The 16,159-nt window shown below is 38.7% G+C and overlaps 1 protein-coding gene across 1 annotated transcript in view; it reads left to right on the forward strand.

Moving 5' to 3' along the window:
- Positions 1-387: 387 nt before the first annotated feature.
- LOC309505479 (roundabout homolog 2) overlaps positions 388-16,159 on the forward strand; it is a 52,950-nt gene continuing 37,178 nt past the window's right edge. The window contains exons 1-2 of the mRNA XM_082178852.1: positions 388-855; positions 6,351-6,677. Coding sequence (XP_082034978.1) covers positions 795-855; positions 6,351-6,677 — 388 coding nt within the window. The 5' untranslated portion in view covers positions 388-794. The remainder of the gene's footprint in view (positions 856-6,350; positions 6,678-16,159) is intronic.

The following is a 16,159-nucleotide window of genomic DNA, read 5'->3' on the forward strand; positions in this document are numbered from 1 at the left end:
TGTGTTGACAAATACCCCAATCTCACAAATGTTGGTATTCAGATGCAATTAAAAAATGTAAAAAGCCATTAATCAAAAGTGCTGAGATGAGATATTGTGCCACCTATGGTCAGGAGAAAAAATTAAGGTGTGTACCCGTTACCTAACTGGTATAATAGAACATATTAAATTGAATTATACATAAATATAACATATATTTTAAATATAGTGTATATTTATTTTTAAAAAGTATCAAATAAATAATGATAAAATAACAAATAAAGTTATTATTTGTTCTTTGTTATTTAGCGGGGGGGAAATCATAAAGCGAAATACCGATGGACAAGGACAGCAAAACAAAGCTGTCGCTTTAAGATGTCTTTGGGAAGCGCGCTCTAGTCTCGCGGGCGGACTGAAGCTCCACGCGCTTCATTCTGCAGAGCGCTCACACTCGACCCACTCGAGCATCTTATTCAAACGCCATGCAGTGAGCTGAATGGGAGAACAGCTTCTGAAGTCTGTGCGATATTACAGCCAAATGAGTGACAGAGGGAGTGAACAAAATAGTTAGACATCAGAGTCATCATGCAATGCCTTATACAAAGATCCGCGCGTTTTAGATCAAGCATCACTGACTTTATCGTAATGCGCTGCCTAGAATTTCTCCAAGAGAGCAGCTGAAGTGCTTTTCCCGCTCTTGTTTTATTTTACGAGTTTAAAATTGTTTCGCTTGGCATGTTCCAATGAGAATGTCTTTTGTCTAGAAACTACTAATGCCGTAGATAACAGCGCAAGTCTTGTTGGAAGCCGGACAAATGGCTTTTGTTGTCATAGGAACCCTGTTACTGATGCTCTCTAACATCTACAGCTCTTCAGGTGAGTTAAAACACTAGTTTATTGGTCTTATTTTTGGTTCAATACTGCAGAGTAAGTTTAATCTGTTAGTTTAAGTCTCAGACTTTCATGTTATTAGCCTATATGGTCACTAAGTCAAGTCAAGTCACCTTTATTTATATAGCGCATAATGCAGATTGTTTCAAAGCAGATTTACAGTGATACTAGGAAAATAATGCAACAAAGTTTTTATTTTTTTTGGCTGCACTGCAGCTCTAGAAGAAAATGTTGACCAGCTCAAATAAGTTCAGTGTTGATTCATTTCTGTTGTAAAAATCATTACTTATTAATTTAGTTCATTTATATAGACCTACTGCCGCTCTGGAGAAAACAGTGATGTCATCGTCCAGCCCTGTTCAGTTTTCAAACAATGGTGTCAATGCATGCAGATCAGTAATATTGTTGAATATAGCCTACAGCCAGATGACTTTCAGTTGTTGGATATTTAACTTATTGAATGTGAATTCTTAATACTGTTGTTGAAGCAACAAAAATGGAACATATATTCAAACAAATCCACAAAAATCTATTTATTTTGCACTAGAAAATCTTCCATTTACTACCAACGTTGAGTTACATTAGGTCACATCTTGTTACGTAACCACTGTCAACTGACTGCACGTTGTAAAAAATTGACATTTATGTATAAATTCATTAATATTAGTTAATTGCACACGTTTTTAATCACTTAGGCCTAAATTGTGATTTCTGATGAAGGAAATTAAGTTGAAACTCAAATAAATCTGACAAGTTAAATAAATAATGTTTTTTTTTACGTAATGGATTTTATAGTGAAATGTGAGACAATAATAAGAGAAAGTTTCCATTAAAACATTAAAAAGATCATAATCACTCTGGATTTAACATAAGACAGCTGTGTTATAAAATATTCATGTTCAGGCACTTATCAAAGCGTATTACAAGAAAGACTACTGTGTTTGATTTCTTCATTTGGTAGCTAATGATACAAAACGAGTACAGCAGTGTAAATACAAATTGTGTAAAGAAAGGCATTTCTAGTTATTAGAGATGGTGTTTATTTTTTTCATCCATTATGGCAGTACTCACAGGGGACGTGTCTTAAGTCTGGACATGACACCAACTGTTACACTATATGAGTAAATATTTATACAAGAGCTGTTTCCATGATCTCCTATAGCCTGGAGTATATTTACCGTCTTTGATTGCAGTGAAATGACCTGTAAGAGACTGACCGAAAATGTTTGGCAGGTGCAAAGAGGGATGCCACTGCTGTATCATCAGTCTGCGGGCGGCATGATGTGTCCCCCCGCTGAGGCCAGCTTAATGGCCTTTTGCATTAAAGGAGACAGCGGCTGCGAGCTTTAGAAATAGAATTTATGAGTTATGCATCTGTCTCTCCACATTGTGGGGGTGCCCGAGCTGAAAGGATGCTCAAAATAGAGCAGTGCTTGTATTAATATGCTGCGGGTTTATCAATTTGACTGTCAGCTGTGAATATGAAAAGCATTGTTTACTTGGAGAAAGTTCAGAGTTAAAACATACTATGAAAGATGATTGATAATACTAGATAATAGCCGACATAGTCTGGTTGCTAAGAGACGTCTGTACCACAGGCGGAGCTGTTAGTAGGATGAATTCACAAATTGTTTTTGAAGGTGTCCTTAGTCTAAATCTGATCAAATATGACAAAGTTAATGAAAATATATTTTTTTAATAATCCAATGTATTGTCCATTTATATAGTATATCTAGTATATACATGGATTAACTGCACCTCTTTAAATCCAGTGATTATTTTAAGACATGTTGACACCATTTACAGTAACAACATCACATAATATCTCTATAGACCAATGATTCATTCGGCTTATTGCTTTTCACTTAACAAATAAGCATTCCAGATTTAATTTTCGTAAGTAAATGTGCTTGTTCCTTAAATAAGCAGCCATGTGGGTGTGTTTGTGTTTGTTTGTGTGTGTGTTTGTGTTTGTTCATTAGCAGAAAACTGCAGACTGCAAAATCTCCCGCAACTGTCATTAATTAATGTAAGAGATCTGAAGCTTAGAAATGACAAAACAAAAGCTGTTCAGCTTGTGTTGCTTAGCAGTTGCAGTCAGGTTAGGGCAAATGCCAACTACAAGAGGTTGAATGGGGTTGACGGAGATAATGGCGTTTCTGAAACGATGACAAATGGCCTGAGATGGATCACCCAGCAGAGATGTAAGCTGTCACAGTTAGTCGATAAAGAACAGTTTTTGCTACGCTGTGAAAAGCGATGTGCCTGGTGTAATAATGGGTCTAGGATTCATACCATCAGATCTCTTTCATGAACAAATGTTTTGTTTTGTTCTTTGATCAGTGTACACCATACGCACCCATTAGTAATGTCTGTTGAGAAAAGCATTGGATCATTACTGATCCCAGGGAGCCAGGTTGATGCTCATATTATTTGAATATGTTTGAGGCGAACAGTTTTGAAAATTCAACTGGGCACCGTTTTTCATAACGCATTAGCATTAGTGATGGTACATTTAAGCCCTAAGGGGAAAGAGGGTGAAGCATGCATGTCTAATATTTGTAAATATTAATTACTGTAATGCTTTACATAACACCATAGCTCGTAGTCATACACTAAATATAACTTGTGTCAACAATATTACAAAGGAAGACACTTGATAATCCTGTGTTCAGAATAGCAGATGTTTTTATGACATTTCTATCTGTCTGTCAGACAGTCTGTCTGTCTATAATTGATTGTTCTGTCTAGATACATTTTCAGGCATTAAGCGTAAAGTTTCTTTTAATAAACTTTACTTTTTTATTTTAAAATGATGGTTGTTTGAACTTAGTTTGTTGTATGAACTTATCAGTTATTTCAATTCATTTGAATTCTTTCTTGCGATCAAAATTTCTGTATTATTTCATCGTCAATTCATCAATTTCATCCCATTTCTTACCTCAATTCTGAATGGTACGGGTGCATACAACTGTGTTGTACAGTTTCTGCTCACCTAAAAAGACAGCCAGTCTTTATTCATTCCTGAGTATTCATTTACCAGCATATTCGATTTCTTCTCTCCCAGCTCTGTTCTGACACGTCAAAGTTTCTACGTTTTTAGGTTTAAGAATGCGAGGTACATTTTCAGCTAATAAAATATATCCGAAAACCCATTAAAAATATACTTTTTCCCACCAGTCAGGAATCACTGAGAGAGATGCTGTGAGAATAATCTCTCAGAAATTTCTCATGTGATTTGTGTGTGTAAATATTGTACAGCTCTATGGGTGACTGCATGGCACAATCTTCTCCGAATGTAACCTGCTTTCCTGTAAGATATGAACCTGTTAATGTGGTCTTATACCTCTCATTTACACTTTCGAAAGGAAGCAGCGACTGTTTATGTCGTGAAATCACTGACAGATAATTATCCTTTCAAATCAGCATGGCTTTTCATGTGTGATGGGTTTGAAAACCACCAGCTTTTATTTGTTCCTTTCATTCTCTCACAAGGACCAATTAGCTTGCCATAACTTTAAAAATGATGATGCCTCAGAGTAGTGGGGAGTTATAATCTCGAGTGTTGTGAACGGATGGAAACATACTTATGAGTGTAATGTGCAGCGGGAGGCTGATGAACTATTTAGGTGTTCATGACCGAGTTTTTATGAAAGTCATTAGTAACTTATTGGATTTAACTTCACCAAGAATAAACACATTATGCTATCTAAGAACTGTTTTCTTCCACTTGAGTATTTTCAGACAAATTAAGTATTTAGTTTTCCATTCCATAGATGATATTATTTTATTGCTGCACACACTCACCGACTTTTGAGAATTTCCACCCCTTTAATGGCAAGAAAACCCCAACACATGGCCACTGCTGTGCATTGCACTGCAAGTATTCCACCTCTTTAAAGCCCTCACACATAAATAAGAAACCCTCTCTGTTAGTTCTGTAGCCCCGGCCAGAGCAGAATTCGGCACTAATGGGCGGTGAGGTTTGGAGCCTCATTCAACAGCCGCAGCCATGCTAGACTCAGCCTTAATGTCAGCTTCTTTTAACTTCGCACGGATTTCATCTGGCTCTCTGGGCTGAAAGCTTAATAGGTGCTGAGTCATCAGCCTTTGAGAGGTTCATCCCCAGCTCCCTTTCCCACTGGCCATTAGAAGCCTCTCTCCGCTGGTTCCATCCTTTCACTGATGCTGGTGAAGACTATTTGTGTGGTTGAATGGTACACCCTGGTACTCTATTATGAAAGGCTTTTTTTTTCACAAAATGTTTTGTAAAAATTAAACAAACAAAAAAGTTCCACACACCAGTTTCAGCACTGGTTAGTTTGTAGTACTCTACGAATTCTCAAAGCTGAAAACTGCATCAGATGTAGTATATTTATTTAACAGACATGCATTTAGCTATTTCAATATAGCCCCTTTCCACATAGAATTTCCGGAAAATACACTGATAATGTGTCCCGGGGCCGTTTGATTTTGGTTCATTAACACGGCCAGTGATTTTCTGGAATCTGTGCGTGCGTTCACACACATCCTGTAAAGACTCGTGACATCTCTTGAAAAACCACGCTCTTGCATTTTTTTTTCTTCTGATTCGATCATAAACTAGCGTATCACGTACCGTTCCATTAAGCTGGCGAATGATCTCAGCCGTCATCTACTACACACCCCTAACCCTCTGTGTGAAAGGGGCTTATGTTTGTGTTTAAGTAAAGAAAGCTGATTATGGCTATAAACTCAAGTAATGAAGGTTAAAGTCCGTATAAATAATGTAGTCAATAATTTTGTCCCTTAAAACTCATCTTTGATCACCAAAATGGCATATTTAAATGTCTTTTTCCTGTAAAATAGCCTAAATTATTTCAATTGCCTTAAATTGGCTATGAATGTAACTCTACAACCTTGCTTCATTAAGAATACGCGGTTCATGAATATTCATATGAGTCCCGCCTACCCTCATTCATACAGGCTCTTCTACAAGTCGATGTATCGGAATAGTAATGCGTTTGATGTATCGCTCTCTACAACGTCAGACTCATAACAGCAAACAGCTAATAATGTGTTGCTAATTTTACACAAACCATTTTCCTGTTCGCCATCTCAGAGTCAGACAGCTGCCTTCTAACAATCAGCATCCTTAGAAATGCTTTGAACAACTTGAACAAAGGCTACTATTAATGTACTATTGTTCATTATAACATCGTAATACACATCATATACATACTTTTCCGGCTATATTACTAAATGTACACAATTTATTTATATCAAGAGAAAAATATACCGGGATAACCTGGCTTCTCTTGAGACTCCCCTGCTTCACAGCATAGTGAGGATGATATGCTAAAGCCCGCCGGCAAATTTATTTTTAACAAGAAGTTAGGTTTAACTGCCTGGTTTGGTTCATTAATTGACACTAAAAGTGCCAAACATTCCTCCAGTATGTCATGTATATGCTTTTAACTGTCACTGTTGATTTTTTGCAGGGTCCCGTCCACGTTTGGAGGATGCTCCTCCCAGGATAGTAGAGGATCCCTCAGATCTGATCGTGTCAAAGGGTGAGCCAGCCACCCTGAACTGCAAGGCAGAGGGTCGTCCCATGCCCACGGTGGAGTGGTATAAAGACGGCGAGCACGTTGAAACTGATAAGGACGACCCTCGCTCCCACCGCATGCTGCTGCCAAGCGGCTCCCTTTTTTTCTTGCGCATCGTTCACGGACGCCGCAGCAAACCCGACGAGGGTGTTTACACTTGCGTCGCCCGCAATTACCTAGGAGAGGCTGTTAGCCGAAATGCCTCGCTGGAAGTAGCCAGTAAGTATTTTCTGATAAATTCCACCTTATTCTGTGTGTCTAGATGGAGCATATCTGTGCTGAAATAGAAGTAATCTATTCCTCTCAGACATGTCCTGAGGTTTTGTTTGTTGAGTTCTTTGTGGCAGGCTGCTGCTGAGTTTTTGCCTGCTGTGACAGTGTGTCCTCCTGCTGCGTGACTCTGCTTTGGGCCTTTGGCTCAGTCGTAATCCAGCTCCTTGGCTCCAGAAAGGCACCATATCCAGCTTCTCCGCCAGAAGAAACTGGATTAGCAAGTTTATTGATTAGAATGGGAATGCAACAAAGTTTGCTCATTAACAAAACAAGCCATTCATTTTTCTGGTGCCTGTTTTCCACATGATCTAATTTCCTCTTATACAAACTGTGTCTTTTACTGTACACAATTACATTTCTCGTATCTCCCTGTTCTTTTCAGGAGTCTGATCTGATGGGTCAATGTCATGGCAAGCCCGTTTTGATGCATTTTCCCGACTTGCCAAAATAAATAATTAAATTGTTTCCCCATTCGAAGCGGAATGAGATCTTAAAATAGACATCTTTAACTGCTGAGGGAGAGTCAAGCCCTTAGAGCCATTACAGACTTTTGCTTACTGTCCCAGAGGACGCTGAGTAGCAGAGCATGCTGGGTGAAAATGATTTGCAATCATGCACTCTGTGGTAGATCCTATCCTGAAATCTGCATACTTACACTCCCTAATAATAGCATAGAGGGGGAATACTAGTTGACTTCAGCACAGTATTTTAAGACCTAAATCTCGTTAAATCTCACTTTTCATTCAAAAATAAAACTGAATGTGGATTTTTTTCAGGCACAAGATTCACTGAATGATGCTACATGGCCTTTAATTCCAAGTCATAATTACCGCATAGAAAATATGTCGTCTAAGCAAGACTTACAAGATGATTTATTATGTACGATTAAAGCCAGAAAGAGAAAGGACTCATAGCTCTCTAGAGTCCATATAGATCTACACTCAGCATTCCTTTGAGCCTCAAATCAGGCTGGATATTAGCTCGTGCTGCACAATGCTCATGAATTAAGTGTTCGCCCTTGTGGAAGATGAGACTGGGGTCATACACCGGGAGACCCAGCTCACCGCTGGCCGTATCTTCTCCTCAGCAGTGATTAATGTGCTAATTAGAGCTGGACAGTTGCCAGCGCGACCGCTGCATGAGGGCAGAGTGGGTGGTTTATGAAGACGGAGGATCCTGAGGGGTACAACAGGTGAAGGCTGGGGCGAGAGTGAGCGATCCTTCACACGTCTTTGAGACCGCATGCATGTCCTGCTGGTCAGATTATGGTAGCAAGCGGATTGAGGTGGGAAAAAAATATCGTATACATGGGATCAGCCTGTTTGTGATAAGTGAGCAATATTTACCATGACAAGTCTGATGCGGCCGTGTCCATCTGTTACATATTTCATCTTATGGTACTCATAAGTACTCACTTGTGCTCACTTGTGCTTTTTTGTTGGTGAGTCAATAGTGTTTTTCAGTATTAGGCGGCACGTGTGATATTGTAGTAGAGTCGTGAACATCCTTTGTGAGAGAAGTTTTGGAACCACATTAATAGTTTAATCTGTGGCCACACTTTCAGCATTTTCGACCAAGAAAGAATGATAATCGCAATAATGAAAATTTCTAAATATCGTCTTTTGTGTTTTGCAGATGAAAGTAAGTCACGTTGGAAACTTGTGCTATTTTAATATATAGATATAGATATAAGTATAAGTTTGCTGTTTGTTATATTTTTGCCTTTTTTAAATATTTTTTTATTTTTAAATAGCTTTCATTTATTTTTATTTTTATTTCTGTTTTAGTGCTTCAACTTATTTTTTTTCTATCTTAGAAATAATGATGAAATAATTTATATATATATATATATTTATCATTATTTCAATTACTGATTAAGCGTATTTTTAATATTTTCAAGGTCTAGTTGCACAACACAGGTTTGGAACAACATGATGGTGAGTAAATGATAACAGAATTATCATTTTTGAGTGAACTTTTCCTTTATGCATTCAGACTTACCATTTTTTTCAACATCATAGAGAAACCAGTGCTCGAAGTGGGCTGGTGCGTACTAGGACGCATTATCGGCACTTCTATACCGTATTTTAATCTTAAGCGTATCTTCACTTTTCTTGCGTACCACCACATCTCACATGTTGCCGGTACTTAACGGCAAGGCCAACTTTCATGTTAATTTGTTACTTCGATGTTACTGCCAGGCACTTTTTCTTTTTCAAGCACTGAGAGAAATCATATTTTTTAATGGCGGACAAGGTCAAATGGCCATGCATGCATAGAATCGAGAAGTAGGTTCTTCCAATTCAGTACATACTGACAGTACGTGTTTTCAAACAAAGGCCATTTGCAGTGAATTTCAAGCAACAGTCACATTTCCTCAAGAATATGTAAAAAGCGACTTTATTCTTCAAGGTTTAAATAGCCATAGCAAGTATAAATCGCTCTCTAAATGCAACACTTCTGTTGTTCATGAGTTTCAAGGTGCTTTGACAAACAAAAGATCTGCGTTTTGTGAACATCCAGTGTTGTTCTGTAATATTAAAGGATGCACCAGTGAGAGAAGGTTAAATCTGGGTCTTACACTAATATATTAATCCATCCCATGCTAGACTGTGGTATATTGGGGGATATAGTATTATCCATGTAACATATGTATGCCAAACGACCAATGCTTAATCTGACGCTTGTCAAAAAGGCAGAATGACAAGTGGCAAGTGCGACTAGTGGTGCCTGTTATTATTTTTTTTAGCAGAGGTAGATATTTAGCTCTCGGCTTGAATACGAATCCATTCACGTATTCTTTTAAAATAGCAGCTTTGTGTTGAAGCTTTTATGCAAGAGAAAAGCTGTATCTATTTCAAAGCATTGAATGTGGCAGTCTGTCTGGGGTAGCAAACTGCCGCGTTCCCTGAGCCTGGATTAAGATAAAGTAGGACAAATGAAAAATAAAACTTGCTTAAAAGGCTCTAGCCCAGCTGTCCCTCTTTCTCCCAGTGTGGGATTATAAAGTAATGATGCTCCATGGCAGCTTTTCCCTAATACATCTTTCCCCATGCGCTCTTATCTAAACCCTCTGAAGGGCTGTTATGGGGTTTCTTGCATGCACAATGTTATTGAACATAACACACTCACTATTTATCTCGCACATCTTCCATTCTTTTTGTCTATATCATGTAATATGCATAACATTTTCAGCTATTGCACTGTGTAATTTTCAGAAGACAATCTCTGGCTCTGTGACGCCAAGTTCTGTCCAGTTATTGATTGTTCAAGAAAGCATGTAGAAGCCGGAAAGCGATATTAAATGGGATGTTATCAGTCCGAAAGGAAGTAAACACAAACGATGTGTGGATTAACCCAGTCACCCTTTCTCTGGGTGGGTCGATTAGCCCAGCCTCGAGACGGGGAGTAACGTGGCGTGGGATTAGCCCACCTCTGGGATGGATTTATTTATGTGGCTCTGAAATGAACAATAACAACATTCTGTAGTCCACACACACACTTCCAGCCATGTGTCGCAATGCCGGCCTGTCGCAACCCTTCGCAGCCACATCCACTTTCATGCTCCGCCATATAATTACACGTTGTTAAATGTAATTATGTAGTTGTCACTGTCAGGCTGAAAGTGTAGGAGTGCTTAAGTTAGCCTGAAACATTTCACAATTCTCCTCCCACTTCCACATACACACACACACACACACACACACACACACACACGTCGACAGATGGCCGCTTGTCAAAACCGTCATGGATTCTTCAGGTTAGAATGATTATCCTTTAAAGACCAACGCCTGAGTCACAAATGGGCGAATGTGTTGTGGGTCCTCCATAGTGGGGGATGCGAATGAACGGCCGTGTGTAAGGAAGGAGACAGAGTGCGTGGTGAGTCAGTGGTGGGCTATTAATAATGTACATCCCAACAGGCTTGTCATTTACAATCATTCCATGATCTCTACAGGGGGCCGGAGAATAAAGACTTCTGGCCTTTTGAAATGAGCTCAACCTCAAAAAATGTCCTTTCATTCCCATAAGTCAAACGCATGAGTTGTGGAAATACCAGTATCACATGTAGACAAATTCCCTGTTTTTGGGTGCAGTGATGATGTTTATATTCATTGCAGGGTCTCCACGTGGTGTCATGTCTAACAACCTAACACGCTAACAAATGAAAATGGGTCAAATGCTCAAATGATTAGGTACTGATAACTTCATGGTTGTGTCTCAAAACATAGTAAACAGTATATCAAGTGTATATATACACCCTCAAGTATATACATATGCCGGTTTTGTTTTAATTTTATTTTACATTTATATTGTACCAATGCCAAAAGAGATTAATAATGTAACATCTTAGTTTCCAATGAAGATGATCCAGAATCAAAATGAAAGTTACATTTATTTAAATGGAATCCACTCAGGTACATACAAAAGCAAGAGTCCACGAAACAGAGTACTTAGCACAAACAATACACACATTTTTTATGCGTTTTGGCCATTCAATTACACGACAATGGCGTTTTGATGGCTTGGAAACGCAAACTTTTGAAAACGGGTTTCAAAGTGCAAGTTTTTGAAAATGACACCTTTATCATCTCCGTGTAAACTACAAAAACGTGAATCTGTGAAAACGGTGACGTCATGCACATGTGTAGGCTATTACGTGTTTAGTCTATTAGTGGTTATAAGAATTATTGGGCACTGCGCCCCCCTCCCCTACCTGACAACCACACCCTCCAAAGTAGGCACCAGAAATTTTGGTGGTGTTTTCGCGGAGATATCCTTAGCCGAAAACCACCGGGCACGCTTCAAATTGGCGTCCGTCAGCGGTCTGTCGCTCGTATCTCTGCAACGCGAAGACCCAGAGAGCTCAAATTCGGGTGAGTTCGGCAATTCAGCAAATTCCCCTCTCTGCACAAGGGCCCATATGGTAGATCCGGGCCAGAGCACAATATAACATTTTGTCATCATGAAAAATGAAAGGTTCCTTACAATAGACTCAAGGATGATACATGTTTTTGATGCCTTTGTGTTCAAAAGTTTTGACATTTTCTTAAAGGAAGTAAAAAGGGACTTTATATTAGAGGAGAAGTTTCTGGCTTTGTGAAGATGAAATTTACCCAGAAGACAAAGTAATAATACAGTATTATCAAGATTAACATCCTTAAAATAAAAAATCGGACAAAAAAATTAAATAAACTATTTAATTTGTGTCTATAGGCATGTGCGTTCGGCTCAAGTGCACTGTAGTAAAAATGTGTGCGAGCGCGTAGTCTTTCTTTATAAAGTGACATTGCCAACTACTTGCGTGGCATGCATAATACAGCGTTATTAGTCTTTTTTCCAGATTTCTTGTGAACAGGGATCGTTTTTATAATGTTGTCATCTGTACAAAGAAAAACTTTTCCGTTTTTAGCACATCGTTGTCGTGTAAACGTACCCTAAAAAATGAACAAAATAGAAACAGGTGTGTTTCCATACATCAATAACCATGGTGAAAAACAAGTGGTGTAAAAATGAGAACAAAGGAAACAGGAAACCATGAGTCTATGAAACTAACCAAACTAAGAGTCTATGAAAATGAAACAAGATAAACTAAACTGAATGTGACAATTAAAGTATTATGGAGTATTTATTAATATTATGAATTAGCTTTTATTTCATATTTTCAGTTTATTTTTATTGTGCTTTTTCCGTTTTTGTTTTGTTTTAATTTATTTGTATTACTGTTTTAGTTTTAGTAATTCTAGCACTTAAACTAAACTTTTTATAGCCTGTTTTAGATACAGTAGTTGCCAAAGCAACATTTCTAAGATTTTTACGTTTAAGTTTTTAATCTAATACTTATGTTTTATTTTATTTCAGCTTCCCTTCAATTAACAAAAATTAAATCTAATACTTTTAGTTTTAGTGAACCATAACACTTTTTGTATAAACCTAAACAGAAATTTAAGTTGATTTTTACAAAAAAAAATTCTCCGAAATTTTCTGCGAACCGACAACCACCAACTTGCAACCACCTAGTTTTAAAATGAGCCTAAACAGCATTTTTGGGCATTTTGGGCACTGAATGTTGTCTTGGAAAGCATCTCGCTATATTTTGAGACATAGCCAATGTATAAGGAAGCAGTTCCTGCTAATTCATGTGGATTTATTTCCGTACATAATTTAAGCAGCAACAGTAATTGGCTTGCACAGCATATGTAAGGGATGATGATGATTTTGCCTTGCATGGTCTGCTCAGTGGAAGGAAGCCAAGCAGAATTAAGAGAATGACCATAACGTTTTATGCCAGTCACGTGATCCACCGGGGCTTTCAGCTGTAGCTAATGAGTCTCTCTGCTCATGTCACTCATCTCACAGATGATTAAAAATCAGATTGCTTTTTTTTTTTTATGCTTCATAATTGTGTAAAAGTGTAGAGGATGAGAGGGGGAACGAATGGCTTCCCGAACACACCGCCAAGAGGGACGAACCCTGTCAGAGCCAAGCGTGTATCATTCTTACCCATAACTAGGCAAGTGGTATGGCCGAGGGCACTTACGAGTTTTGTGTGCGGGCTGGCCGGCTCTAGGTAAACGGTGACACTATTTTACCCTCTCTTTTCTTAACCACTCATGAATAACACATGGCTTCGTCTCCTGAAAAATGCAACATGCTGTGGGCTGTTTTGGAACAGCCTGTCCTTGTCCTTGCTTGTGCATATGCCTCCTGCGAGTTAAATTCTGTTCAGGAGGTGACGGGCCACCACAGTGGACTGCAGGGGACGGAGAATGTATGCACACTGCCAATTTGTAAGCTCATGCATGCATGTATGTATTACCCCACTGTTTTTATGTTTCTGTTTTGGGGCCACCAGTCATCCTCAGTATTAACTATCATTATCAGAGTGGCCATCGGATCTGCACTGATTGGAGGGTGTCGCATCGGATGGGTTTTGCGGAATTTGGCAGATGCCTGCACTGGGTGTGCCGTTAGTCGGTTGGCCACTTTTCTGCAACATCTGTGCTCTTTCTCTCGTAAAACATGCTTTTATATGCTAGGGATGGCTTGCCTTGTGCTTTTTTTGTACACTGTCAGAGTGGCCCAAGGGAATGAGTGGACGCTCATTTAACAGTGACAGACAACCATGATGGAGTCAGCAGGTCTTACGGCCAACGGGGGGAAAGGAAAACTGAATCATTTTATAGTAAGATAGTTTAAAAACATAGCTTTAGGGGATGAAATTATTTGTTTGGTAATAGCATTTTTAAATGTCAAGTAGCCTATGTTATGGAATTGGCTTTTGGTTCTTGGCACATAGTATTAATTTTTATTAGTGTATTTTGTTTTAAAATGGCCATTTATAAATTATAATGAAATTATCCTTGGAAAAACATGACTTCCTTCAAAAATGTACATTTACATACAATTCATTGCGGTTTTCAGCTGAAATCGATCCCAGTGGCAGTAAAATACCAACTATTTTTATTCCTCTTCACACAAATTATGATTACAGGGGCAGATTATTGGTTAATAAAGACTTGCGTGGTTTCTTCCACAATACGTTATGACCTCAAAATATTAGTATGTGTCACGGAACACACACAGGATAAGTAGATCCAAAAGCAGTATTTAATAAAGTGTAATCCAAATCATAGTCATCCAGGCAGGGGTCAAAATCCATATAATCAATCCAAACACGAGAAACAAAACAATAACAGGCGAGAAACAGACTTCAGAAGTGCAGTGACATTAAACAACGACTCCGTGACAAACACTAACCAGACAGGGTATATATACACAGAAACTAACAATGTGATAGGGAACAGCTGAGTGCAATGAATGAACAGTGATGAGTCCAGACAGGGATTGTGGGAAATGCAGTTCCAGGAGTAATGGTGACAGTATGGGGAAGAGACCTCTAGTGGACACCCAGGGAAACACAAACCAGACACTGTGACAGTATGGCGTAGTAAACTTGTTCAGTAGCTTACCTGGTATAGCATTACATTTGTGATGTGGAGCACACTGGTATGAGTCCCTTGAAACACAACACAAATCACGATAAAAGAGCTCAAAGACTTGTAGAAGGGCATGGTTGTTTCAGTAAATGCATTTTTAGTCCATGTTTGCTTTTGTTAGGTTTCATGGGGTAGATTATTTTCAAACATGAAAGAGCATTAACCTATTGGTGCCACTCATAGTTTTTTTTAACAAAAGCATTTACCAGAAATTAACAACCTCAGTGCTCACAACAGGTCTGTCTTTAAAGGTTTACGAGTTATTGTTAAAAATCTGTTTCCCTATGGAGAAAATTAATTGAAATTTTACTTCCAGAACCCAACTGCTGCACTCTATAAGCTTTTATGAGTAAAGCTGCACAATAAGGTTCATTTACATAGAAAGGATACACATTTGCACATTTCAACACATTTCCACCTGATTAAACTGGATTGCGAGTGGTTAGTGAATAGGACGCAGGAAATACCATGGCATCTAAAGAATCTAAAATGTGAAGATGGTTTGAGTAAACAAGAATATGGCAGATTGGGTTGGATCATGAAGTGGTAAAGTTGTTTATGGCCAGGTTGGGTGCCCAGACGACCACTTCAAATCCTAACATGAGTCACTTACTGCCCATAGACAGACCCGCACCATTTGTCCCAGCCTGAAAGATATGAATATTCATAGGTGGGAGATGAGCATGAGTTTAACTAACAAAGAAAATGGAGCACTCGCTTCTCTGGATCTCACCGATAACATGACATTTCAATGAATATTTATAAGTAATTATCACAAGTCATTGCATTTATAAAAGTCTGCCAAAGGACGGTGTAGCCAGGACTCTGTATTATAGCAGAACTGCTGCAGAGGTCATATCATAGTTATGAATCGATGGCTGAATGTATTTATTTAGAATCATTTTCATGCTTTACATTCTTCGGTTTCCTCTTGCAGCCAGTGGCCGCTGAAATTACACATTATAATTGAGGTGTTAATCGAAAAAATTCATCCACAAAGTGTTGTTTAAGAGATAAGATAGGAAGATAATGCTGCCACACTCGTAATTAATCTGTGAACATTGGTGTACATTTTTATTACCGAAATGCATTTATAATTTACTGAGATGAGAATATGAGTGGCATTTATGTGTGTGTGAGGCTCTGTACCAGCCGCTGTTGTGAGTCTACAGCCCCGTAGGAGCTCACCCTTTGATGTAGGAAACTCAAAGAGCCCCCTGAGGCAGCTGCCATAGGGCAGGGGTCGCATTTTTAATCTGTCAATCACCATTGGGGATTTATGGGTAACTTTTCCTGCCAAGCCAGGCAGTGGGGAATGCATCATTCTGCCGTTTGCTCTCAGTGTGATAAGTAGGCATAGGAAAAAGAAGGGGGCAGAGTTCACAATGTTTGCTCTTAACACTGATGCTTAGTAAGGTCAACATAATA

Source organism: Leuciscus leuciscus (genome assembly GCF_965113295.1).
Source record: "Leuciscus leuciscus genome assembly, chromosome: 9".
In the NCBI taxonomy this organism is placed as follows: Eukaryota; Metazoa; Chordata; class Actinopteri; order Cypriniformes; family Leuciscidae; genus Leuciscus; species Leuciscus leuciscus.